Genomic DNA, 27083 nt, shown 5'->3' with positions numbered 1-27083 from the left:
TATTGATTTTAAAGGGGGAAAATCAGGAAATTTAATATACATCTATACTCTTCATTTTAATTTGATCCTAAAACAGAAAGTCGGCACTCCTGATTTACTTTCCCGGGCCACACAAAATGATGCGCCGGGCCAGATTTGGCCCCCCGGCCGCCACTTTGACACATGTGACTTAAACAGTTTTGCAAATTATCGACCTCAGTCCAAATCACCCCCGAAAGCATGAAAGTCTTCATGTTCCATATAACTTTTGAACAAATTGGCAAGGCGAGGCAAGCGATGAAGAAAGTGCGACTCTTCCGGTTCCTTCCTTGAAATATTTCCAACACGGCGGAAAATGATTTTAACACCTGCACTTGAAACAAAAGTAGAATCAAGGAGAATATTGAAGCAGCACTCCCAACCGTTTGAATGCTTGACCTGATTTCAGACACCCGAACCTCGCTGAGCTTCAAACCCAATTTCCGCCAAATCAGCAAGTCAAGAGCCTCATCACTTGACTTTTTGGGGGATTTTTTTGGGGGGTATGCTCACCGGCCACAACATTAGGGACACCCGTGTTTACACCACTTCAATCTTAGTGTTTATTATTTGAATGCTTTGCAGTATAAAAATCCAAATATTGATTGTCATGATAACTTTTTGCAAAACAGAAAAATTGAAGGAAATCTGTGACATCGGAGTTTGAATACTGCAAAAAAAATGCATTCATTCATTCATTTTCTGAACAAGGGTTGCGGGGAGTGCTGGAGCATATCCCAGGGGGACTCCCTGAATTGGTGGCCAGCCAATCACAGGGCACGAGGAGACAAACAACCATTCATGCTCACACTCGTACCTAATGACATTTTAGAACAAGGGTGTCGAACTCGGTTTGGTTCGCGGGCTGCATTAACGTTAACTCGATTTTATGTGGGCCGGACCATTTTAGATATAATATTTAGATATTTTAAAAAAAATCACATCAAAAGAACTGGATGAAAAGCCCTAAATATTTTTTTTATAGATCTAAAACAATGTTTATTTGAGCTTTTTTTAAGGGAAAACGTCTTTTAATCATTTGTTTTTTCATTTTAAAAGGAAACAAAATATATTTTTTAATTGTGTTCAATATTAAAGTGGAAAAAAGAAAATATTTTTATGTATTTATTTTTTAGATTTTACAAAATGATCTTTGAACTAAAAAAATTGATTAAAAATTGTGCAAAACCGTGGTGCTCGGTGAACAATCTCACACTGAACACCACGAAAACTAAAGAAATAATCTTGGACTTTCGCAAACACGGCACAGATCTGGCCCCACTCCTCATAAATGGAGTATGTGTAGACAGGGTCCAGTCCTTTAAATTCCTGGGGGTCCACGTCACGGACAAGCTCTCATGGTCTACAAACACCACGGCAGTGGTGAAGAAGGCTCAGACACGACTCCATTTCCTCAGGGTACTTAGGAAGAACAACTTGGGCTCCAATCTTCTGAGAACCTTCTATAGAACCACTGTAGAGAGCATCCTGGCGTACGGCATCACAGTGTGGTACGCTGGAAGCACGGCGGCAGACAAAAAGGCCATGCAGAAAGTGATTAACACTGCCCAGAGGATTGTCGGCTGCTCTCTGCCCTCACTTGAAGACATTGCCAGCCCGCGTTACCTCAGCAGAGCCAAGCACATCATAGGGGACCCTTACCACCCTGGTCACAATCTGTTCCAGCTGCTGCCCTCTGGCAGACGCTATAGGTCCCACAAAGCTCGGACAAATAGGCTTAAGGACAGTTTTTTCCCCACATCCATCAGACATCTAAACTCGCGCTAACATACACACATTCCCTTCTGCGGCATATGAATAGATGTTTGGTTGGTGATCTGCCTCCTACTAGCTGACTTGAAGGAAGGTAAGTGGCAGACAGTGTGCGGTAATCGAGAGGTAAGCGACCTGTATGTAATCGAGAGGTAAGCGACCTGTATCCACAACAGCGGAATGACAAATTACAAGTCCGTAACTTACACTTATTTAGGTCTTTTGCCGATTAAACGTAGCTTATGGAGAAGCACCATCAATTTCGTCACACGCAGTTTCTGCGTGTGATGACAAGTAGGCTTTTTGTGTTGTGGTAATGACGACATGGCCTATGTCCGATTATTATTATTATTATTATTATTATTATTAATTATTGATTTAAAAAGGGGAAAATCAGGAAATATAATATACATCTATAATCTTCATTTGAATTTGATCCTAAAACAGAAAGTCGGCCCTCATGATTTACTTTCTTGGGCCTCACTAAATGATGTGGCGGGCCAGATTTGGCCCCCGGACCGTCACTTTGACACCAGTGTTTTAGAGTGTCCAATCAGCCTACCAATCATGTTTTGGGGAATCTGGGAGGAAACCGGAGTACCCAGAGAAAACCCACGCATCCCTGGGGACAACATGCAAACCAGTAGACCGACCTGGAGTCGAACCCAGGACCCCAAAGCTGTGAGGCCGACCCGCTAAACACTCACCCACCGGTCTGCTACAAAAAATATCATTGCAGCATTTTGTTCGGAAAAAATTAAGCGACCAAAAAAACTATTCAATCTATTTTTGCAAGAAATGGGCAAACGAACTAATGCTCACGTGTTGCTTAATTGAAAAAGTTTTTAATAATTACTGCCATAGCTACGACTAAATTAACCAAACGAAAGGCTTTGTTGGAAAATAATCATTTTTTAACCAATCAGAGGTAAATTGGATAATTTCTTCCACCAAACCTGATAATCTCTCACCGTCCAATCACAGCACGGCATGCGTTGTACTCCCTCTTTATCTGTCACCTTTGTTAAATGGCGAAAAGATAAAGACCCACTCCTTCTTTTTCGTCTTTTTTTTCTTTTTTAAACTCCCAAACAACACCTTTTGTCAATCAATTCTGGGCGCATTGCAACAAGAAACGTATCGATTTGAATGGCTGTCAGATACAAGATGGAAGATACCGCCGCGGGCTAAGGTCAAATGAGATCGCGTCTCGCCGGCTTTTGGGAGATTCTGTCGGATTATTTTTTTCTTTTATTTCTTTTTTTTCTGATGTCATCCATCCAGTCGAGGGTGAAAGTTCACGTGGTGGTACACTCGGCGGGAGGCTTTCATACAAGTGCCCTCAAGTACTGTTTGATGCAATTACATTGAAAACGAAGCCACGCGTTGCCAATCAGTAGGTCGTAATTACCATGTTTTAGTCGGAGTGGAGCGTAACGGAGCAGGCAGCGAAAAAGCCCAAGCCTGTCAAAATCTCTCAGCAGCTCCAAAAAAAATAAAAAATATGGAACAAAAAAGCTGAGTGAAACATTAATGCGGTTGCTAAAATAATATTTTTGTTTTTTCGCAGGAGGACATCGCCAAATCAGCGGGAAAGGCAAAACGGCTAAAAGGGAAGAAGACGAAATAAGTGGCAGGAAATGAAGACTTTTAATCAGGTGCTTTTTAGTTGTTTTTACTCCAAGGAATGTAAATTGTCTGCGTTTTTTTAGGATTAAATACCTGCAACATTTCAGTTTAGATTTTTTGATTGAAGCATATTTTTTGGGTTTGAGGCGAAAAACGATGAAAACAAAATTGGGATTTTAATTAAGAAAAAAGTCATTGGGTAAGAAGACCTATATTTTTATGTAAAATTTAGATAAATCAAGGAAACCCTCATTTTAGGTAAGTATTTTATTTTTATTTTTTTTCAGTTTTGGTAAAATGACGACTTGGCTGAGATTTATATTTAGGTGCATTAGGTAATAGTTATTTCAATCACTTGATAGTTTAATTTAACAGGTCTATTTTGCCTTTTTATTCTTGTCACTTGAATGTATAATGTTTATTCTTGGTTTTATGATCAATTTGAATTACCTCCAAAAAGTGTGACTCACTTTCATCCTATTTATAAATAATGTCTAATTTACTGCTTTCGTGGTCAAAGTGATCATTAAAAACCCCCATCAGATTAATTTACTGAAAAACACTACAAAATGTACGTGAACTTATCTTACTTAATTATTACTGATAATCACTATTTGTTACATATAGGTTGTACCTAAGTAGAAAAATGCTGGTGTCTACATGGTGTTACGGCAGGGGTGTTAGACTCGGGTTGGTATAACATTTATTTTTATAAATTGATTAAAAGAACTGGATTAAAATCCCTGAATATTCAGTTTTTTATAGATCTAAAACATTGTTTATTTTAGCTTTTTTTTAATATTTTTAGATTTTACAAAATGATTTTTGAACTAAAAACAGAAAAAATGGATTAAAACATGACAATTATTGATTTAAAAGGGGGGAAATGAGGAAATTTAATATACATCTCTACTCCATTTTAATTTGATCCTAAAACAGAAAGTCGGCACTCATCATTTACTTTCCCGGGCCACACAAAATTATGCAGCAGGCCAGATTTGGCCCCCAGGCCGCCACTTTGACACGTGTGTTACGGGATCATTTAAAGTTCAAATCCATTAGACACAACAGAAGATAAAGCATAGTGGCCAAAATGGGAGGCAATTTCTCATGAATTTAAGAAAATCACCCAAGACGAGATAAAAACATAAGTATAGCCTTTTATATGTACTCGCTAACCCTCTTTTTGTATAAACAAATTGACTTTTGACCCTTTACATCCATTTTTAAGCTTCTTTTCCAGTGGTGGATTTCGGCCTACAAAATGACAAGCAAACACAACATTAGCATTCAGCTTTTTGCACAGCAACGCGCTTGTAAAATAACAGACAAATTTAAATTAACTTGGATTACGATGCAGACACACTCAAAAATGTTTAATCTAACCTTACACTAAATTTAATTCTAATTTTGTATTAAAGTTTGATACCTTTCTTCTCCCCGGTTGGCTCAATTTGCCCCGCCTCCACCCTGGCTTTCACTATCGATGGGCTGTTTGCTTTTGTATTCCCTTCAAAATATTCCGAAAAATGATGCACACAAATGTCCTCACAATAGGATAACGCACGACCACTTGCCAACGAGTAGTACAGACGCTCCCCTACTTACGAACATTCAACTTACGAACAACGGTACATACGAACATGTCTGCAAATTGCGTTTAAGTCCAAAAATGTTCGCAAGTCCAATTTTGTATTTCGCGTCTTTTTTGGAGTAGTACTTCTTTCCGCCGCTAATACGACGCCTGGCGCTGTGAGAGCTCAGCTCACCCAGCATCTACCTTCTTCGTTGCAATGCGGAAGTGCGTGAATGTATCTCCAGTGTGCAAAGAACCTTTTTCATTTGTATCATTAAATATCTCATGCATCCAATATTGAATATGGTTGGTAAAAAGCTAAATGCTTCTATTGAGGGAGTTGCAACGAAGAGGCAAGCCATTTCATTTGAAACGAGTGGCAATAATAACGAAGCTTGATGCGCGTCAGAAAGTGGTGAGCGTTGCACATTCAGTACCATTTATAAACAGAAAGATCGAGCAGCAGGACCCAAATATTGAACGTTGCACAAAGTTTGCAAATCAATTGAATGATGCCATACAGTGCTACTGCATCATTTATGATGAAAAAAAGAAGAAAACTGTGCAATCGTCATTAGGTCGCTTCTTTTGGCCAGTTTCTAATACATAAATCTATCTCTCTCTCTACAGTACTGTACATATTCTCTCCATTTTATTAAATGTTTTTTTTTTCAGTACAAACCAATGCGTGTTACTTATACAAGCCTTAAACATACAAATGCACTTATATAAACCTTCAATATACTTATATAGGCCTTAAACATAAATTATAATACAAAATATAGCACTAAATCAACTTACAAACAAATTCAACTTATGAACAATCGCTCGGAACCAATTGCGTTCGTAAGTTGAGGAGTGTCTGTATATATAAATTTCGTATTAGCGATCGCTCCGCCATTCCCAACGACGAACAGGAAAAAATGCAAGGCTCCGCCCAGTGCTCGCAACGACATTACAAAGAGGGAGTTGTGACCACAGAGACATTACACAGGGGAGTTGTGGGGAGAGAGACAGTGGCCATGATGTTCTCATGAGCAGCATCTCGCGTCCGCTGTCTGCTCGTAGATCAAAATTTGTCTCGTATCTCAAGATAAATATTTGCCCGAAATTTTACTCTTATCTCAAATTGCTCGTATGTCGGGGCACTCGTATGTCGAGGTACCACTGTATACAAGTATCATGAGATTTAAAATTGTCGGAATAGAGAACGCCATCGCAAGGAACGGCATATTTAAACAGGGGTGTCGGGACATTTTATTTAGAAAATTGACTGTAGTTGTGGAATTAATGATTGTGGTTTTAGTCATTCAAATGAGGATTTTTTTTTGCAGTTTAATCATTCATGGAAATGCTCCCACGAGTGTCGGCTTTGTCGCCATAGGCATTGGTTCCCGTTCCACACGAGATTGGCTCGCAAATGTATTCTGTCTAACGGTGAATCAGAGAGTGAGTTGACTCGGAGAACTTTGCGTGCGACCCATCGTTTGTGCGTCTCAGCGAGTGTTTAGCATTCAGCGCGGGGATTTGCGTACCCCTTTTTGGATGTCGCTTCATCACTCTGAGGGGGAGACATCATCTGCATATTAAGAAAAAAAACTCACTCGCTGACTTTTTGGCGGCTATAAATATCCCGGGTTTCGTTTGCCGTGCTCTCGCGGGGCGGAGGTCCCGGGGGCTCGTTTTGAAATGTTGGTTTCATTTGAGGATTTAGTCGTCGTACTTGAAAAAGATGGAATTAAATCGCAAACGAAGGACGGCTCATTCGTTTGGACACGCAAAGTTCACGAGAAAATGATTAAAATGACTTCCAAGTTTGTCCCCCGCCAGATTATGATGATTTCGTCTTCACGTCAGAGCAGATTTTGTTCACAAACTCGCGTCCCGACATGTCCAATGCCACGCAGGAAGTCCGGGTCACACATTCATCGCAGGCCACGGTGTGGTCGTTAAAACAGATGGCTTCCCATAATGCATCGTGTTCGATAGTCATCAAACTGTCGTTTCGGCTTTATTGTGGGAGTTTCATATCAGAAAGATTTGAGGGCTTTTTTTCTGGGTGTTCATTAAGAATTGAGTTTTCAGAGGAAGACATTAGGCTGGGAAATTGTTGAAAAATAATGATGTCCTCACCTGTTCTGGGGAAGATGATCCATCCCACTTGCTAATTGCTAAGTTTGAAGACGGTGTGTTTATGTGCCGGATTTATTTGGGTTTCTTGCTCATGCAACAACTGTTTCAGACGTATTAATTTATCTACACACACACACACAATCACACACTCTCCATCTCTTATGCAAACACACTAACTTGTATTACGCTCACTCTTTAAATAATACTATGCGGGTTTCCATCATTAGGCTGCACTATTCTTTCATACTTGCTACTGGAACTGAATTATTTTTTTCTGCCACTGAACTTCATTTGTATTCTTGTGTGGATATAAATCCATATTTATAAAGAGATATATATCTATATAAAATGTATATGCGCTTTATCTCAGCTTTCATTTTGCAATACTTTCTGCTTTCTACACTGAATAATGCTGTGGCCAGTCTTCCCAGTTTAAATGAATTGGACATCTAGCGTCATCAACGGCATGCAATAAGTTTAATATATAAGGAAATATAATGAACTGTTACAAGTGTGTATTTCTGTTTTCATTCATTTTAATTGCATTATTTTGCTTTTATTAACGTTTAACAAAGAGAAAAATTTAGTGGGTATTCAGGACAAGTATATTAATTTAGGAATCTCACGTTTCAGTGTTTTGTATGTAGATTTGCTCCAATTCTGAAATGTTTTGTGTGATTTTTGTTTGAACTATCATATTTTCCCGCGTATAAGCCAGATTTGTAACTCCGAAAAAATGATGACTGAATCAAGGGTACGGCTTATATGTGCATAAATTAGACTTGACATGCGTGACAAAGACGAAACGCCATAACGCAAGACAATGCGGTTGATACGGTCATTTATTTCAAAATACAGAAAATATAAGACAAAACAAATCTATAAATGAAATTCAAGAAGAAAAAAATTAACCATACGATTTTTAAGGCAATTTTAAGGGTGAGGCTTATACGCGAGCGCGGCCTATATGCGAGAAAATACGGTAATAGAATTGAACTAGTAACTTTTTAATAGAAACAACTATTAAAAACCCTTCTGCAAAAATCTGCCGCGTCTTTCACGGGCTGAATAGGATAATCAGGAATAGTCGTCTATGCCGGGAATGAGCCATCAAACCCACCTCGGTAGAATTCTGCCTGTAGTTTGACTTTTATTTCACGGACCGCTGCTATAATCCCAGAATATGATCCCTTATGAGCTGGCTTTCTTATCCTGGGGTAGGTAGCACCTTCAACTGAGCAGAGCCGACCTGGGGAGCATTTGATGGGAATTACCTGCCATTGTAGTCAACTTGTGGGTGAGAGCTGATCATTTCAAATTCACTTTCAAGTACAGCGAAAATCCAAGGTTGAACACAACCTGTGATTCTCCTGTTGAACTGAATTGTTCTCTTGTCAAAGTATTTTACTACACTTGTAGTGGTCATAATTATCTTCCGCCGCACACACCGTTTGATTTGAAGATCCACAATCAGAATTCTTTACATCTGATGTTGAAACTGAAATCAGAAAAGCAACACTCATTGGATCTGAACAGGTCATACATAATACATTTAAAACATAACACATTGATCTATTCAAGACTTACTGCGATCCACTTTAGGCAGTCAGTTAGTTTACTATTGACTATTACTTATTTATTATGTTGACTGCGTATTTATTCAAAAGTATTATTTATTGCTTATTTATCTGTTTGTTTGTTGTTATTTGTGCACGTCCCTACTTGTTATGTTGACTACTTATTTATTGATTATTTATTTTTTGGTTTGTTTGTTGTTATTTGCACACTTTGTGGTGAAAGCTTTACATTTCATGATTAGATTAAAATTTATTCATCCCGTACTCGGGGAAATTCACTGTGTTGCATTAGCAAGAAGGTGAAAACACAGACAGAGGAAAAGATATTGTAGACCTAAATAAAACATAAGTAAATAACACAAAATATACATATGTATATATATACACATTATACTTATATTTTATACATATATGTTCATATATACTTGTATACATTATACTACATTATACCAGATATACAGATTATTTTATATATATGTGTATATATGTATATGTGTGTATATATATGTATGTGTATATACATACATACATATATAGACATACATATATATGTGTATATATGTATATATCTACATATACATATATATATAGTATGTATATGTGTGTATATATAGTATGTATATACATATATGTATATATGTATATATATATATATATGTGTGTATATATGTGTGTATATATATATGTGTGTGTATATATATATATATATATATATATATATATATATGTATGTATATATATATATATATGTATGTATATATATATATATATATATATGTGTATATGTGTATATATATGTATGTATGTGTATATATATGTATGTGTGTATATATATATATATATATATATATATACACACACATTTTGAGAACGTTGTAGTCTTTTTGTTGCGCCTTGTAGTGCGTAAAATACAATGCATAAATATCGACCAACATATTTCTTTGTAACATTTTTATTGTGCATCAATACAACTGCTTTATGAATTTCTGCTCCTGCGCCAGAGCTTCACGTGTCAGCAATTCATCACTACCTGCTGACTCACTTGTCAGTCACAATCTTACTCAAATGGATACATTCAGTTATCCGTAATTCAGGCTGTATTTCTCTGTCAAATGTTATTTTTAGACCCGGCAAGCCTGTGGTCAGCGTGTTGGCCTCATAGTTTTGGGGTCGAGGGTTCGATTCCAGGTGGGTCCTCACTGTGTGGAGTTTGCATGTTCTCCCAGGGCTCGCGTGGGTTTTCTCCGGTTTCCTCCCACATCCTAAAAATAGGGATGCTAGGCTAATTGTATGCTAAATTGTCCCTATGAATGGTTGTCCTTTGTCTCCTTGTGGCCTGCGATTGTCTGGCCACTGATTCGGGGTGTCTGGTGCCTGTAGTTAGCTGGGATAGGCTCCTACGACCCTTGTGAGGATAAATAGTTCAGAAAATGAATAATTGAAAAGTGTCCATATTGTATTGAGAGCACTTTTTCCCCCCAAATAATACAAAATAGAGTCTTTGTTTTCTTTTGATACTAACTAAATTTTGGTCTTGTCAAAAACTTTGTCTTGGCTGCTTGATGTCCAATCCGTGGCAAGCAAAAATGTGAATTGGTCACACAGTAATACACGCGGATGCGACTGGCCTATTAATATGAAAATCACTTGCGTCTCAGTCGAGGTTTGATTATTCTCTCCAATGTAAAGGTCAATGCACTCACAACACTGCACTGCATGACCAACATTGCTAATTTTGGTTCAAGGGTTTTTGTTCTGCCAATGACTGGAGTTTAATTCCAGGATTTGAATTGAATTTGTCCGACAAATCGGCCGTTTAGGAGACGGACCCAATTTGCGTTTTTTCTTCGGAGGATTTGACAATAGTCTAGTTGGGGGCGGAGTCAGTCAGAGACTTTCTGATGTGTGTTTTCTGTCTTCCTTTGCCAATATCTGGGGGATCGTGTCTTCTCTGTTCCCTGTTCCTGTTGGATCGGATATTATTCTGTTTGTGTTGTCTTTTGCGGGTTTCCTGTTGACCTCATTATTTAAGTTTCGCAGTTGGAAAAGTGGGGGCCTTGCCTTTCGAGTTTCCCACGTGAGACAGATGTTCCTGTCCACTGTTTTGAAATTTTTCATCTTTACCCGTGGGTAACTGGGCTTTGGAGTTCTACGCTTGTTTCACGCACTTCCTTTGTGTACCTGTTGGCCAAATTTCAAGGAAGTAGTGCAAGTTTTGTCAGTGTGAAAGTGAGAGAACTTCATATTACTCCATGGTGGACGATTTGTGTTCTTTTAAAAGTGGCTTAGACGAAACTACGTTTAGAAATATAACAATCGTTTCCATAGACTTTGACAAGCTGCCGTCGGCTTATCTGTTATAGCCTTTATTCATTACGTTACGCTGTGGATTAGCATATTTTTCACTGCCGATGCCCAATGGTGTCTTTTGTTATTCTACTTTAAACACTTGGGTCTGATTTGGATGCTCCAATTTTCAAATAAACGGACAAAGACGCCGTGTCTTTGCCTCAAGACAATGGAGCTTTGGCTCAGCATGTTTTCATGAATTTCTTTTATTACTACGTAAAGGGGGGGGGGCAAATCTTGTAGGGGAGGTGTGGATGGGGGGGTTGTCAAAATGTGATTGAGTGAAGCGGAGGCTCACACAAGTTCAGGTGGAGGGGTCCTCTTCAAGGTATGTGCTTGCACACTGCAGACATGAGGAGGAGGTTGAGGACAAAGAGGCGGTGCCGCCGGATGATGCATTCCTTCACAATAAGAGTGGGGGAGGGTGGCTGTCCAGGTCGGTCATTCTTGTGGAAGGAACTGAGCATGAAAAATCAATTCATTTTTCACTTCAGGCTTGCCGGTTTGCAGATATTTTTGCATGTTTTTTTTCTTCAGGTACTTTTTGTCACGTTTTGGGTGGTTGGGTGTTTCCTTGTGTGCCCTGTATGGGTGATTGTATGAGTTTCAGCTGCTGTGTCGCTTGGCCTTGTTTGACCCAGGTGTTCGTTATTGTCATCAACCCAAGTCTGTGTATTTAAAGCCCGTATTTTCTGTGTATTGTTGTGTTCGTCTTTCGTTGTGTTTTGTTCATTTTTTCCCAGTCTTAGTTTGTAAGGGTTTCCCTGTTATGTTTTTTTCATTAAATCTTAAGTTTGTGCAGCTGCACTTGTTTTTTGTTTTCTGTTTCCTGCTCCTGGGTTCCACTCCGCTGCACAACTGAGGTAAAATCATGACACTTTTAGTATGGTTTGTGCAGAAAATAATACATTAAGGGAGCTTGTGAAAGGAAAAAAAAGATTAATTAGGTCAATCATCTTATGTTTATTTTATACTCTCCTATCACCCAACCATGTCCCAGTTACGTCCTCAAAATGGGCCCCCTAGAGGTGGGCCCGGACCCCCCACTACCCCCTTAAGTTCCACCCCTGTAGTGCGATTTAGAATCTTTTTTTAAATTGGATTAATTTCTGTTAGATAATCATCAAAATTACCTGCCATAGAGGATCAGGTTTTTCCAATGTTTTTATTTTTGAGCTCATTGATTGGGCAACAGACATCAAATCCATTCTGTAGTTTGAACCCCCCTGGCATACCACCCCCCCCACCCAAGAAAAAGAGAACAAAACATTTAACATTATTAAGCAAGCAAATAAGAAAGACATCTTATCAAGAATCTAAAAAAAATGAAATTCCCCATCTGCTATTTTTTTATGACCTTCTATTGACACTTTTATTTTGGAAGTATAACCGGAAGCAGAAAATGCCCCCAACCCAGCTTACACATGACAAAGCCCGAGCAACAAAAAAGCGTGCGCTCACACCTCTCGTGCGCACAAGGAATAAAGGCGCGCTCCCCGCACGAGGAGGTGGTCTTCCCGCACTCCACAACCACGAGGAGACCACCCGACGCCCCCTCCTGCCCCCTTCTTCTCCCATTATATTCCCTTTCCCCATTTGCTAAACTTCCCCCAAAGTCCTCCAACCTGCGGAGAATGGCGTGCTTTTCCACGCGCGTGCTTTTTTTCCGGCGCCCCACTCGAGCGCGGCGTTGAACTTTTGCACGCGCTTGGAAGGTGAGCGGGCGTCGGGGGGTGGGGGGCCAGGCAGGGGGCAGGGGGGCGGCGGCGGCGGAGATGCTGCGGGAGCCCCGCTAACCATGGGCGTGTTGGAGTCCAACTCCAGCGGGGACTTGACCTCCCCGGCGTCCGGCGGCGCGCTGCCCCTGCCGGGTTACTTGGCGCTGCTGCTCTCGGTCCTGATGGTGACGCTGGTGGCCACGGTGGTGGCCGGAAACGCGCTGGTCATCCTGGCCTTCGTGGTGGACAAAACCTTACGAACTCAGAGCAACTACTTCTTCCTCAACCTGGCCATATCGGATTTCCTCGTGGGTGAGTTTCTCCCCTTTTTTTGTGCCCGTCTCGCCTCACCTTTTGGATATGATTCTTACCCCCAAAACCCCCCCACCCTGGCCCACCTCCATCCCTCCCTCCCTCACCCCTCTCCAGTCTTTTGTTCCTCCCTGCAATTATCTCCCAATCACTCCATATCAAGTAGGAGTATTTAAACCCAAAATAGATTTCCTTTAATGTCTTTTTTTTTTTTGGAGGGTGGTGGTCTTCATCATCCCCACCAAGCTCTTTGTGCCGCTGCACAGACCGAATGACTCTCCCCTCCCTCCCGTTCAATCAAAGCACTGCGGGGAATCTGATTGCATTCCCAAAACGTTCCTCAAATGGCCCACACTCGCGTGAACAAACTGACATTTTGATTCCAAGCCCCCGATCTTTATTCCTGTCATGTCCCCCCCCCCCCACCACCCCACGCTCTGCTTTTCTAGGTGCCTTCTGCATCCCGGTGTACATCCCGTACAACCTGACGGGCAGGTGGATGCTGGGCAAGGGTCTGTGCAAGGTGTGGCTGGTCATGGACTACCTGCTCTGCACCGCCTCGGTCTTCAACATCGTCCTCATCAGCTACGACCGCTTTCTGTCTGTCACTCGTGCTGTGAGTACCAAAACAAAAAGACACTCAAAAACTGTTCCCTTTTTTTGAAGACCAGGGGGGGTGCATTGCGACACGCGGAGAGATGAAGCTTGTGTTCTGAGCGACGCGGGTGGGAGATTTGGGCCTTGATGAATGGTCGGATATTCAAAGTGTGGTGCGAGGACATCCAGTGGGGCGATAATTATTGGCGGAATTGATTGGAAGGTCCATTCGAACGCAGTTCAGTTATATTTAACTTTAACTAGGGTTAAGGTTGAGAACGAGTGATCAAAAATGGCGTCATTTTGGGAGGATCGCATATTCAAAGTGGTGTGAACATTGGCAGGATTTATAGGGAACAATCATTCAAAGGGAGTTCAGTTGTATTTAACTTTAACTAGGGTCACGTTTTAGGTTTGAGAACGAGTGGTCAAAAATCAGGTCCGTTTTAATGGTAGTGTATATTTTGCAATATACTTCAGGATTATTTTGTTGTTTGTAGCCCGCTTTCACTGCCATCCATGTTTATAGACAATCCAATCAAAACCATTTCAACTAGGAAGGCTGACATTTAGCGATCGTCTTTCACTGTCATTGTCGGCGATAGACGTCCAAGCCTTTTTTTACTGGGTCGCTGGAAGTGATCGATTTCCGATCTGGCACATTTCGAGTTCAAACCCCAAAAAATGCAGTTTTATGTTTTGTTCCGACAGCCCGTCGGCTTGAGTGGTTAGCACGTCGGCCTCACAGCTCTAGGGTCCTGAGATCAAATCCAGGTCGGTCCACCTGTGTGGAGTTTGCATGTTCTGCTCGGGCCTGCGTGGGTTTTCTCCGGGTACTCCAGTTTCCTCCCACATTCCAAAAGCATGCATGGTAGGCTGATTGGACACTAAATTGCCCCTAGATGCGACTGAATGATTGTTTTTTTTTAATGGATTAAAAGCCCTGAATATTCAGTTTTTTATAGATCTAAAACAATGTTTATTTTAGCTTTTTTTATATATTTTTTGATTTTACAAAATGATTTTTGAACTAAAAACACAGAAAAATGGATTAAAAAATTACAATTATTGATTTAAAAGGGGGAAAAATCAGGACATTTAATATACATCTATACTCTTCATTTTAATTTGATCCTAAAACAGAAAGTCGGCACTCATGATTGACTTTCCCGGGCCACATAAAATGATACGGCGGGCCAGATTTGGCCCCCGGGCCGCCACTTTGTCACATGTGCTCTAAATTGTCCCTAGGTATGAATTGTCCTTTGTCTGCTTATGCCCTGCGATTGGCTGGCCACCAATTCAGGCTGTCCCTCGCCTCTGGCCCAAAGTCAGCTGGGATGGGCTCCAGCACCCCCCGCAACCCTGGTGAGGATAAAGGGGTTCAGAAAATGAATGTTTTATTCATCATTCGTGTGGGGTAATCATCCTTCCAAATTCCACATGGGTGGGATTGGTCTTTTGTCTATCAAGGCCCTCAGATTGGCAGCGACCAATCCCGGTCGGGTGCGACCTGCTTTTTTTTGTCCAACGATGATGTGGTGATAGTGTGGAAGTTTTGTCGATGGACTACTACTTTGTTTAAAAAAATCCATCTTGTTGTCCGTCCCCATGTTGTCTGCTAATGACATGTATTATTATTATTATTAAGCCATTTCAATGGATGAAAAGAGCGTAAAAGCATTGCATTTTGGCCTGTTCGATACAATCAACAGTCTCGCATGCATTTTAGAAGTGAACAATTGAGACGCAGTTTAACAGTGTGTTTTTGTTTGCTGAAATCTCTCACTTTAAAGTTGACGTTAATTGCAACGTGGGTTCATAACAATTATTACACAGTCAATAACTAAAACATCAGAAAACTAAAAATTAGCACTGTCAAAGTGCGTCTCACCTTTCTTTTTTCTAAATGTTTTTTCGTACAAACAGTAAAACAAAATATGTAAATGTTAAATATCTTTGACTTCAATGAAGAATTTAGCTTTGGAATCGACACTATAGTGTACGACACTATATTATAAACATTAATATCGATATCACATTTAGATTCAGTGAAAATAAAGGTTAACTACTGACCACAGAACTAGATTTAAAAATGATTCTGGTTTATCTTCATAAATAGATGATAAACATCTCATTTTTTTACACTCCGCCACCCCCGAACGCACGGCCATAAAGCTAATGTGGGTGTGAATTCTTGTCTTTAACTGGATAAATACGAATAAATACGATGAATATCAATGTTTAGCATCAACAAAATGTATAAATATAAATGGAATAAATATAATTCTTATTTCCTTAATTCAACAAAGTCCTTAAAAGGAAAGAGTTTTAAGAAAAGACATACAGCTTCGCCTTGAGATACAAATAAACCAAATTATAATTATTGAAAACTCATTAAGCCTTTTTTTCTCTTGCAATCTCCAAATTTTAAAATTTGGACTATTGTGCGTTTCAAAAGACAATATTCATACATTACATACAATTTACTGGCAAATTTCCTTTACAAAAATTTAAAACAATAAATTTAAAAAAGTTAACAAAATGTATACACTTTTTTTAACCCGAGCAAATTAAAATTGATAAAATATAATTTAAAAAAATTCAATTTCAAAATCCACAATCTTCATATAAACAGAATTCTTACTCTCATTTTGACCATTGATTGAAAATTATAGCTGATATTTTTTGAAGAAAAAGCTAAAGGAGCAGAATATTATATATTTTTCAAATGTTTAGAAAAATATCAGCTCCAATTTTCAATAAATAATCAAAATGGGATTAAGAAGTCTGTTTATATGAAGACTGGATTTTGAAATTGAATTTTTCTTCTCATATTTTATCAATTAGAAAAAAAGATGGTTGCTTAGGATCTTAAAATTGATTAAAATTAGTCTGTTGATATGAAGACTGGGTTTTGAAATTGAATTTTTTTCTCATATTTTATCAATCAGAAAAAAATATGGTTGCTGAGGATCTTAAAATTGAAATAAAATGATATAAATCACTTCTTACAAAAAGCACCCTCAAAAAACATACAAACTTCGCAATGAATGTTTCCTAGGTGAGGGTTTACTCATAACTAAATTCTGTATATTTTATTAATTACTCAACAGAATATCATTTCCAATATTACTGTTGCTCTAATTCAAAATATGGAAAAAAAAAATTGGGGGTAGCTCAGATTAACTTCAATTTAATCCAAAACGTAAAAATAATTTCAAATAAAGCCACTTAGCTCAATTTTATGACACAAATTTCCTTATATTCTTCTCACTAAACGCCCACAATATTAACTTTCCCAGCTCACAACGTGGGAGGCGAACAATTACGCCGTATTCATTCACACCTCGACACCGTCACCACCGCGCGCGCTCCGCCTCGCGCATGAATGGACGCCGTTCAAGCGCCTTTCATTGATCTCCCTCTCGGGTCGGTCATCTCTTAACGGGGAGCGTTGCTTCCTGGAGATCGCCACGGTTAAAAAGGGGGTAATTCTTTAAAATATATATATATATATATATATATATATATATATATATATATATATATATATATATATATATATATATATATATATATATATATATATATATATATATATATATATATATATATATATAAATAAAAGTGCCTGCAGTTGGAAATGAGATGAAAGACGTCAAACCTGAGAGAAATTCTATAATAAATGGCCAACCGAGGCCTTCAAAGAGAATTTTTTGAACCAAATTACAAGCGGTTTCATTTTTAGCGGCGACATTAAGCATTCATTAAGCATTCCGAGACTACGGAGACTTTGCGTGGCGGGCAAACGTGAGCTTGAAAGGCGCTAGACGCTCTTCTTACGTAACCTCCCATTTCGTTAGGAAATGATTGGCAGCGGGCGAATGCCAAATGGCGTATTTGCGTTCATTTGCGGGTGCGTATTCGGGAGCATTTGAGGGGATTTTTAGTATTCAGTGAAGCGATCAGCTGCTCGCAGCGACTTGGCCTACATTGAGGTTATTTTTAGACTTTTTTTAGTAATGTTTTTCAAGTGGCGCCGATTTTGTTTGAAGGCGAAGATGACTGTCGTCAGCGTTAAATTAGCTGCGTTTTTAGTTTTTGAGTAAGTCGTCTTTTGGTGCCGTTGATTGGACGGGATGTCCAATCCTTTTGGACCACGAGGGTAGATCAAAATGGAGGTGTATTGTGATAGTTTGTCGTCCAAAAGTTGATTGATTTGTTCTTGGCGAGATTAGATGTACATTGGTACCTCGAGATATGAGCTTAATTTGTTCCGGGACTGAGCTCGTATGTCGATTTTCTCGTGACTCGAGCGGACGTTTCCCATTGAAATGAACTAAAAACAAATTAATTCGTTCCAACCCTCTGAAAAAACAACAAAAACAGGATATTGGATTGTAAAAAAAAAAGTTTTATTTGTTCTAATTTGCCATCTATTAACAAAGTAACAAATAACTAGTGGTTTAATATTACTAAAATGTGTTTAATGGTACTAAAATTATACGGATTTCGAAGGGGGAAGAGGGGGGTGCTTTTTGCACGGCAACGCACTCGTAAAATAACATAAACAAATTGAAATGAACTTGGATTACGATGCAGACACACTCAAAAATAAGTTTAATCTAACCTTACACTAAACTTAATTCTAATTTTGTTTGACATTTTGATACCTTTCTTCTCCCGGGTTGGCTCTATTGGCCCCGCCTCCACCCTGACTTTCAGATGCAAACGATCGAGGGTTGTTTGCGTTTGTCTTCCCTTCAAAATATTCCCAAAATGATGCACACAAATGTCCTCACAATAGGATAACGCACGACCACTTGCCAACGAGAAGTACTATATACTCCTCTCGTATTAGCGAACAAGCTCCGCCATTCGCACTGACTAACGGGGGAAAAAAACACTGAAAAAATGCAATACCCCGCCCAGTGCTCGCAGAGACATTAAAAAGAGGGAGTTGCGACCACAGAGACAGTGGCCATGATGTTCTTATGAGCAGCATCTTGCTTCCGCTGTCTGCTTGTATATCAAAATTTGTCTCGTATCTCAAGATAAATATTTTCCAGAAATTTTACTCGTATCTCGAATTGCTCGTATGTCGGGCCACTCGTATGTCGAGGTACCACTGTATTGTTTAAAAAAAAAAAATGTTTTTAAACGGACATTTGCAGTTAATTTCCTTTTCAGTAACCCTAAAATCTGGAAGATGTGACCTGTAAATACCTGGAAAACAACAGGAAATGCACCAAAAATCAACAGTCTCCAGAAATGCCCTCAAATGAACAGATTAGCCGCCATTGACGACCATAGACTTGCAATTTTTTGTTCATTCTCTTCCATCCCTCCCACTTCAAACAGATTGGACAATCTGCTAGTGATGAACTCATTTCAATTCACATCAGTTGTATTTTAGAATGTTGTCAATTTTTTTTCCCAGCTCACGTCCTCTTTAGTAACCCCAAATCAACAGGAAGTGACCTGAAATGCCCCCAAATGAACACCATTGACGACTACAGAAAGAAACTTGCATGTTTTTAGGTTGTGGGAGGAAACCGGAGTACCCGGAAACCCACGCAAACTCCACACAGTGTAGACCGACCTGGGATCAAAACCTCAACCCCTGAACAGCGAGGCCGGCGCGCTAAATACTCGCTGCCCAAATAAAATTCATTCATTTTCTGAACCGCTTTATCCTCCCTTGTCCGTGGGGGGTGCTGGAGCCTATCCCAGCTGACTTTAGGCGGGGGATCCCCTAAATCGGTGGCCAGCCAATCGCAGGGCTCAACCACTCACATTCATACCTAGGGACAATTTAGCATACAATTAGCCTAGCATGCATGTTTTTGGGATGTGGGAGGAAACCGGAGTACCCGGAGAAAACCCACGCAAACTCCAGACAGTGGGGACTTAGCTGGGATCGAACCCTCGACCCCAGAAAGGCGAGGCCAGCCAATCGCAAGGCAGACGTAGATAGACAACCACTCACATTCATACCTAGGGGCAATTTAGCATACAATTAGCCTAGCATGCATGTTTTTGGGATGTGGAAGGAAACCGGAGTACCCGCAGAAAACCCACACAAACTCCACACTTACCTGGGATCAAACCCTCGACCCCAGAACTGCGAGGCCGGCGCGCTTAACACTCGCCCCCCCCCAAGTAGAACTCAATTTACTTAATTTTTTTTTGACTGCATCAAATGACAACAAGGTTTTTCTCGGGGGGGAAAATGAAAAATTAAAGGGCTTGTGAAGATGCGTCTTCCAACAAAAAGATTAAAGCAGCGTGAAGTGCAAACAGCAGCCGAGTATGAAAGTACGGCTTTTATATCGAGTTGGAAAAAAAGCAGCGTGATTAAAGCTGAAATCCTGAAAAGGTAATAAACTCGGTTACAAGAGCAAATCGCCTGATTCGTTCGTGTCTGTTTGCCGCCGCGCATTCTGCTCCACGCCAAGGTCACCTTAGAACGCCTCGTTGATGCTTTGCTTCCGATTGTGGTGCCGCTGAGACGGGAGGGATGGGATGACCAATCCCAGTGGGATGACCAATCCCAGTGGGATGAAAGGCAGCTGAAATCCCACAATCCCCAAAACAAAACCCTTGTATTTCCCGTCTTAATCACGCATCGCATCCCATAGCGGACAAGTGCTTTTCAAGCTTGGAATTTTTGGGCTCTGTGGACTTTGCAAGATCTCCACGTGCCTGTGTGTGGTTTCTGGTGTCAAACTTGAGGCCCAGGGGCCAAATCTAGCCCACCCACATCATTTTGTGGCGCGCAAAATCAAATTACGTGCCGTCTTTCTTGCTAAAATGCTAACTCGTTGTCACTTTGATTAATAATAGCACCCCACAAATTTAGAATTTTTGGGCTCGGTGGACTTTGCGAGATCTCCACGTGCCTGTGTGCGTTTTTTTGGTGTCAAACTTGAGGCCCCGGGGCCAAGTGTAGCCCTCCACATCATTTTGTGGTGTGTAAAATCAATTTACATTCCTTTGATTAATAATAACACTCCCTAAATTTTGATTTTTTGGGCTCTGTGGACTTTGCAAGATCTCCACGTGCTTGTGTGCGTTTTTTTGGTGTCAAACTTGAGGCCCGGGGGCGAATTTAGCCCCCCACATCATTTTGTGGTGCGTAAAATCTAATTACATGCCGTCTTTCTTGCAAAAATGCTAATTTATTGTCACTTTGATTAATGATAGCACTCCCCAAATTTGGTATTTTTGGGCTCTGTGGACTTTGCAAGATCTCTATGTAGTTGTGTGCAGTTTCTGGTGTCAAACCTGAGGCCCGGGGGCAAAGTGTAGCCCCCCACATAGTTTTGTGGTGCTTAAAATCAAATTACATGCCTTTCATTAATAATAGCACTCCCCAAATTTTGATTTTTTTGGGGCTCTGTGGATTTTGCGAGATCTCCACGTGCCTCTGTGTGGTTTCTGGTGTCAAACCTGAGGCCCGGGGGCCAAATCTAACCCTCCACATCATTTTGTGGTGCGTAAAATCAAATTGTTCCGTCTTTCTTGCTAAAATTCTAACTTGTTGTCACTTTAATTAATGATAGCACTCCCCAAATTTGGTATTTTTGGGCTCTGTGGACTTTGTAAGATCTCCACGTGCTTGTGTGTGGTTTTTCGGTGTCAAACCTGAGGCCCCGAGGCCAGGTCTAGCCCCCCACATCATTTTGTGGCGCGTAAAACCAAATTACATGCCTTTGATTAATGATAGCACTCCCCAAATTTGGAATTTTTGGGCACTGTGGATTTTGCGAAATCTCTACGTGCCTCTGTGTGGTTTCTGGTGTCAAACTTGAGGCCCGGGGGCCAAATCTAGCCCTCCACATCATTTTGTGGTGCGTAAAATCAAATTACGTGCCGTCTTTCTTGCTAAAATTCTAACTTGTTGTCACTTTAATTAATGATGGCACTCCCCAAATTTGGTATTTTTGGGCTCTGTGGACTTTTTAAGATCTCCACGTGCTATTGTGCGTTTTTTTGGTGTCAAACCTTAGGCACGGGGGCCAAATCTAGACCTCCCCGCGTTATTTTGTGGCGCGTAAAGTCAAATTACATGCCGTCTTTCTTGCTAAAATGCTAATTTGTTGTCACTTTGATTAATGATAGCACTCCCTGAATTGAATTTTCAATTAATCTTTTTTTCATGTATTAAAGGACCGCCCCTGAATTTATTATATTAAGCCCAGGGTGCAAACTCCACACTGGATTTGAACCCTCGATTTAAGAACCACTTTCACACTGTGCCGCCCTTGAATTTATTCATACAAAACAAAATATTTCAACGTCATTTGTTTTGTTCGGTAAAATAGATATTCCTTCAGAAAAAAATCCAAAGGATTTTCGACTTTTCGCCATATCAATATTCATTATCGGCAGATTCCGACTCGCGTGCAAAAATATGCGAGTGAAATATGAACGAGTCAACAAAAAGCCACCTAAGCACTAGCTGAACATGCAAAAATGCCACCCAGGTGGCCCCAGAGCTGAGATTTATATATCGAACCCGTGACCACCAGGCAAATGTGCCAACCGCTCTGTTCCGTTTTAGTATTGATGTTTCGTTTTTTTTTTTTTCAAGTCGACGTAGCGACAAAGACAAAGCGCTTTCTTTGAGCGCCGCGCTTTTGGTTGACTGGCGGCCAAGTGAGGATGGAGCGATGCCCGGATGATGATGACGATGATGATGATGATGAGGAGGATGAGGGCGGGGCTCAATGATGATAATGAATGAAGTGCGCGTGCAGAGAAAGAAAGCAGATGTCTCTTTCAAGCCCTCCCGTCCGTCGCCCACACGCCGTCTTAATATATCCCCCCCCTCAGTTGGCCTCCCCCTCATCTGCGCTGACACGGGGAGCAATAAGAGTACCGTGAGTGGCTTTTATTTTGGCATGACTCCGTCAGGGAAGCGACTCCGAGGGCTCGTTTGAAAGCGGCGCTCTGAGGGTGTTTGTCAGCCCGGCAGCTCTGGTCGATTGAAATGTAATTTTTCGCCGTGGGTGGGAAGGAGTTTTTTTTATTTTTAGGCACAGTGGTAACCTGACGAAAGGACGCCCTGGGAGGTTTGAGACAGTTCATTTTTGGGGCGAAAAGTGGATCTCAGGTACAACTATGACAGTGTGACGTAAAGAAAGGAAAAAAAACGGCTCGATCCATGACGCACTTAATACTGTGAAGACATTGCCGTATAACTCATTCATTCAGACAAAGGACAACGTAGGAATAATTTATCATATGATTAGCCTAGCATGCATGTTTTTAAGGATGTGGGAGGAATCCGGAGTACCTGAGAAAACCCACACAAGCCACTGTAAAAAAAAAAAAAAATCCAACAGATTAACAAGGGCTGGCTCTAGAGGTGACTGTGTAGTTCCCTTGACCAATCATCTTAAAGCCTGGCTGTTAGACGAACAAAATTGCGATCACAACTTCAGTCTAAAACTCTGCGTGTCATCATTTACCGTCAACCTGCACACGCATCAAAAGATGGAAATTAGCCTTTGGCTATAATCTTACATATATTTACAGATCTATGTTCATTAACATGAACATGTATGCACTCATTTATATGTACTGTCCCTACTGTCCCTTTTATTAAATAAATCAAACTCAAACATGCAAAGCCCACATAGTGAGGACCGACCTGGATTCGAACCCAAAAAAAATTACATCTATACTCTTCATTTTAATTTGATCCTAAAACAGAAAGTCAGCACTCATGATTTACTTTCCCGGGCCACACAAAATGATGCGGTGGGCCAGAATTGGCCCCCGGGCCGCCACTTTGACACATGTGTGCTACACGGTAAACTGCAGGCTGTCCGACTCATGAAATGAAAATCACCTCTTGTGCCTGTTTTCATTTTTTTTTAATTATATATATTTTTTCTTTCCAGGTAAAATACAGAGCACAACGCAACATGACCCGCCAGGCCATGTTAAAGATGGTGGCCGTGTGGGCGCTGGCCTTCCTCCTCTACGGCCCCGCCATCATATTCTGGGAGGCGGTGGTCGGTCACAGCGTGGTGCCGGCTCACGAGTGCTACGCCGAGTTCTACTACACTTGGTACTTCCTGCTGTGCGCCTCCACCTTTGAGTTTTTCACCCCCTTCGTGTCGGTGGCCTTCTTCAACTTGAGCATCTATCTGAACATCCATCGCCGCAACAAGAACTTGAGCGCGGGGCTCAACGAGATGCCCACCCCCAAGCCGGTGAAGAAACAGCGGGACGGCGCCGCCTGGTCCGTGTTCTTCGTCAAGACGCGCAAGGTGAGCCACTACGCTTCTCTTTGACCTCGGTGTGACCTTTGACCTGCATTAATACCTAGGGATAGGTCATATATGATAAAGATTTAAAAAAATTAATTATAATTATAGATTAAAGATCGAGGCCGACCTATGAACTTCAAGATAAGATATGTACTTTTTTTTCAACTGATAAACTATTAGCTAGTCAATATACAGTCTTCCCTCGATTATCGCGACTTCACTTATTGCGAATTCACTTTTACATGATTTTTTTTCTGCTATTAATTATTTAAAATGTATTTTTTTTGGGGAAGAAAAAGAAAAGGTAGATATAATAGGGGTGACTGTACTTTGCGATTTTTCAATTATCGCGGCCATGTTTGGTCTACATTAACCACGATATTCGGGGGATTACTGTAGAGGCTTTTTTCAAAATTAGTCCATAAATAGCTGATATAATAGAATAACTCTTCACTTTTTGGGAAATATTTTTTGTTCATTATGATTTTGTATCAGTAGCCAGTGTTTCAAAATGAAGTAGCAGGAGGAAAAAAAATACTTCTGATATGTACAGTTATAGATTTTATTCAATTAATCAGTTCAATGAATCTATTTGTTTATAATAATCAACATGAAGTATATCAGTTTAAAAAAATGTCTTTAAACTATGGTGACATTTAAATCAAAATTAAATGGACTGCCTAAAGAAGATCATTGCAAAAGAATATCATCACAACAAAATACATTACAATTTTTTATTTAATATTAAATGGTATTTCTAGCGGACCAGTCGCCGAGTGGTTAGCGTGTTGGCTAAGTTAAGTAACATTTTAAAAAATGAAAAACTGGTCATCTGTTAAAGTAAGAAATTTTCCGATAATTATAGCCCCAAAAAAACATAATAGGCTCTTGGTCAGCGGCAATGGTTACAGATTTTCATTCAAACCGAACAAGTGGACACTTTGCAAGTGTAATCAGTTGATTGCAGCCAGGCAGTACTTATTTTAGAAGACCACTCATTGGTTAAACTGTCGGTGGAAACAAAGACCAGGAACCACTGCGCCCCTTTGCGGAATTGGTTTGAGACCCCTGCTCCTGGAAGCTAGAGAGAGAGAAAAAAAACCATATACATACCTGTCAACCTCTGCTGATAACTGCCCTTATAAATGATTATGATTCCCCTTACAAACCCCCAAAAAAACCTTACAAACACCGTACGAGTCGTACGGTGTTTGTAAGGTTTTTGGGGGGTTTGTAAGGGGAATCATAATCATTTATAAGGGCAGTTATCGGCAGAGGTTGACAGGTATGCATATATAAGTCGCACTTAATTACAGGCAAACTACGTAAAAAGGCGACTAATAGTTTGGAAAATACGGTAACTTTGGGGGGGACATAAAACATATTTTGGCAATAATTTTCGAGCCAACATAAAAAAATAGTTTTCACAATAGCCCAGCATTGATTTGACTATTACATACCTAGAAAAATGAAATGAAGAAATGATTTTTTTCCTTTAAATTCATGATAGAAGACTCTCACCGCTGACATTCTCTTGAACTTCGGCGCCATCTTCTCTTTTTCAGGTGTCCTGCAGCGAGCCCACCGCCATCTCCGCCGTCATCGAGGACGACGACGGGATAACGCCGTCGTCCTGCGCCCAACCGGACGCCGGTCAGATCCTGGCGCAGCGGGATAAGTCTTCGCCGGGCGGCAGGAACTCCAGATCCTTCCATCCCTCGCCGGCGGCGACGGCACGGGGCCGCAGGGCGCCGGGCTCCCGCCTCTCCCGCGACATCAAGATCGCCAAGTCCCTGGCCGTCATCGTGTGCACTTTCGGGATCTGCTGGGCTCCTTACACGCTGCTGATGATCATCCGGGCGGCCTGCAGCGGCAAGTGCGTGGCCCACTACTGGTACGACATCACGTTCTGGCTCCTGTGGCTCAACTCGGCCATCAACCCGTTTCTCTACCCGCTGTGCCACAGCAGCTTCCGAAGGGCTTTCTCCAAAATCTTGTGTCCTAAGAGACAATCGGTCCAGCCTCAGGTGGTGGAGCCGCAGTCGTGTTAGAGGGTGGAAAACACTTGAACCGATGCAAAAATTGTACAAAAACAACAACAAAAACAAGAAAATTCTTCTCCCTCCATCCCAAAAATCCAAAATATTGAAAAGAAGAGTCTTTGAGGATCCTCAAAGACACGCATAAAGATGGAAATCATAAGAGAGAAGACCTCCGCCAAGGCTGGACAATCCACAAACTTGTAATCCCCTAAAAAGAGCTTTTTTTTCCCCGTCACACACGTATGATGAACGTTATAAAGATTACAGCGGAACCTCAAAAGTGGAACACAACCTTCTCCTTTCACATTTTTGTGGGTCATTCCAGCATTGGAACACTTCAAATATGACTTTACAGTATAATTTACAAAAGTATATTTTGGCCTAAATTAAGGTGAAGAATGAAGACACTGTGGCCAGTTGCATTGTGGGAAACTTTGACTTCAGCATTGTAGGTGGTCAACTTAATGATTGGAAAACATACATTTTAATTCTGTGGGTTTTAGAAAGACTTTTACAAAGTTCAGAAAAAACAGGCTAAATCATTTTCAAAAATATATTTGATTAATACATATTTAATGTCTTTAAGTCCCTAAGAACTATTACTAGAAATTTATTAATAATAAAAAAATAAAAATTAAGTGTTATTAAGGGAAGAAGAATGGGAATTAGGGGTCAGAGGTCAGTTGGTGGGATGGGTGGCCGTCTTTTACAATTTGTTATTATTAATTTCTAATAATAATTCTCTAGTCTTAAAGACATTAAATATGTATATATATGTATATATATATATATATATATATATATATATATATATATATATATATATATATATATATATATATATATATATATAATTTAGCCTGTTTTTCTGAACTTTATAAGTCTTTCTAAAACCCACAGAATTAAAATATATTCTTCCTTAACACGTTTTCCAATCATTAAGTTGACCACCAGCAATGCTGAAGTCAAAGTATCCCACAATGCAACTGGGCACAGCGTCATCATTCTTCACCTTAATTACGATAGGCTATACTTTGGTAAATTATACTGTAAAGTTAGTTTTTGTATTTTTG

General features: G+C 40.3%; 2 protein-coding genes across 3 annotated transcripts in view; both read left to right on the top strand.

Annotated features, from left to right (window-relative positions):
* Positions 1 to 3526, top strand: part of impact (impact RWD domain protein) — a 29877-nt gene extending 26351 nt beyond the window's left edge. The window contains exon 11 of the mRNA XM_077606900.1: positions 3362 to 3526. Within this exon, the coding sequence (XP_077463026.1) occupies positions 3362 to 3421 (60 nt within the window). The 3' untranslated portion in view covers positions 3422 to 3526. The remainder of the gene's footprint in view (positions 1 to 3361) is intronic.
* An 8774-nt stretch (positions 3527 to 12300) lies between these two features.
* LOC144078649 (histamine H3 receptor) lies at positions 12301 to 26419 on the top strand. 2 transcript variants are annotated; one of them, XM_077606898.1, is made up of 5 exons: positions 12301 to 13085; positions 13203 to 13247; positions 13535 to 13701; positions 23597 to 23968; positions 25534 to 26419. In XM_077606898.1, exons 1-5 carry the CDS (start codon positions 12854 to 12856, stop codon positions 26017 to 26019), a joined length of 1302 nt encoding a protein of 433 aa, XP_077463024.1. In that variant the 5' UTR covers positions 12301 to 12853; the 3' UTR covers positions 26020 to 26419. The 2 variants fall into 2 exon arrangements, with proteins under 2 accessions (XP_077463024.1, XP_077463025.1); XM_077606899.1 differs by lacking the exon at positions 13203 to 13247.
* The last annotated feature ends 664 nt before the right edge of the window (positions 26420 to 27083 follow it).

Source organism: Stigmatopora argus, chromosome 8 (genome assembly GCF_051989625.1).
Source record: "Stigmatopora argus isolate UIUO_Sarg chromosome 8, RoL_Sarg_1.0, whole genome shotgun sequence".
Lineage (NCBI taxonomy): Eukaryota > Metazoa > Chordata > Actinopteri > Syngnathiformes > Syngnathidae > Stigmatopora > Stigmatopora argus.
Note: the sequence above shows the minus strand (reverse complement) of the source record. Positions and strands in the feature narration are given on the sequence as shown.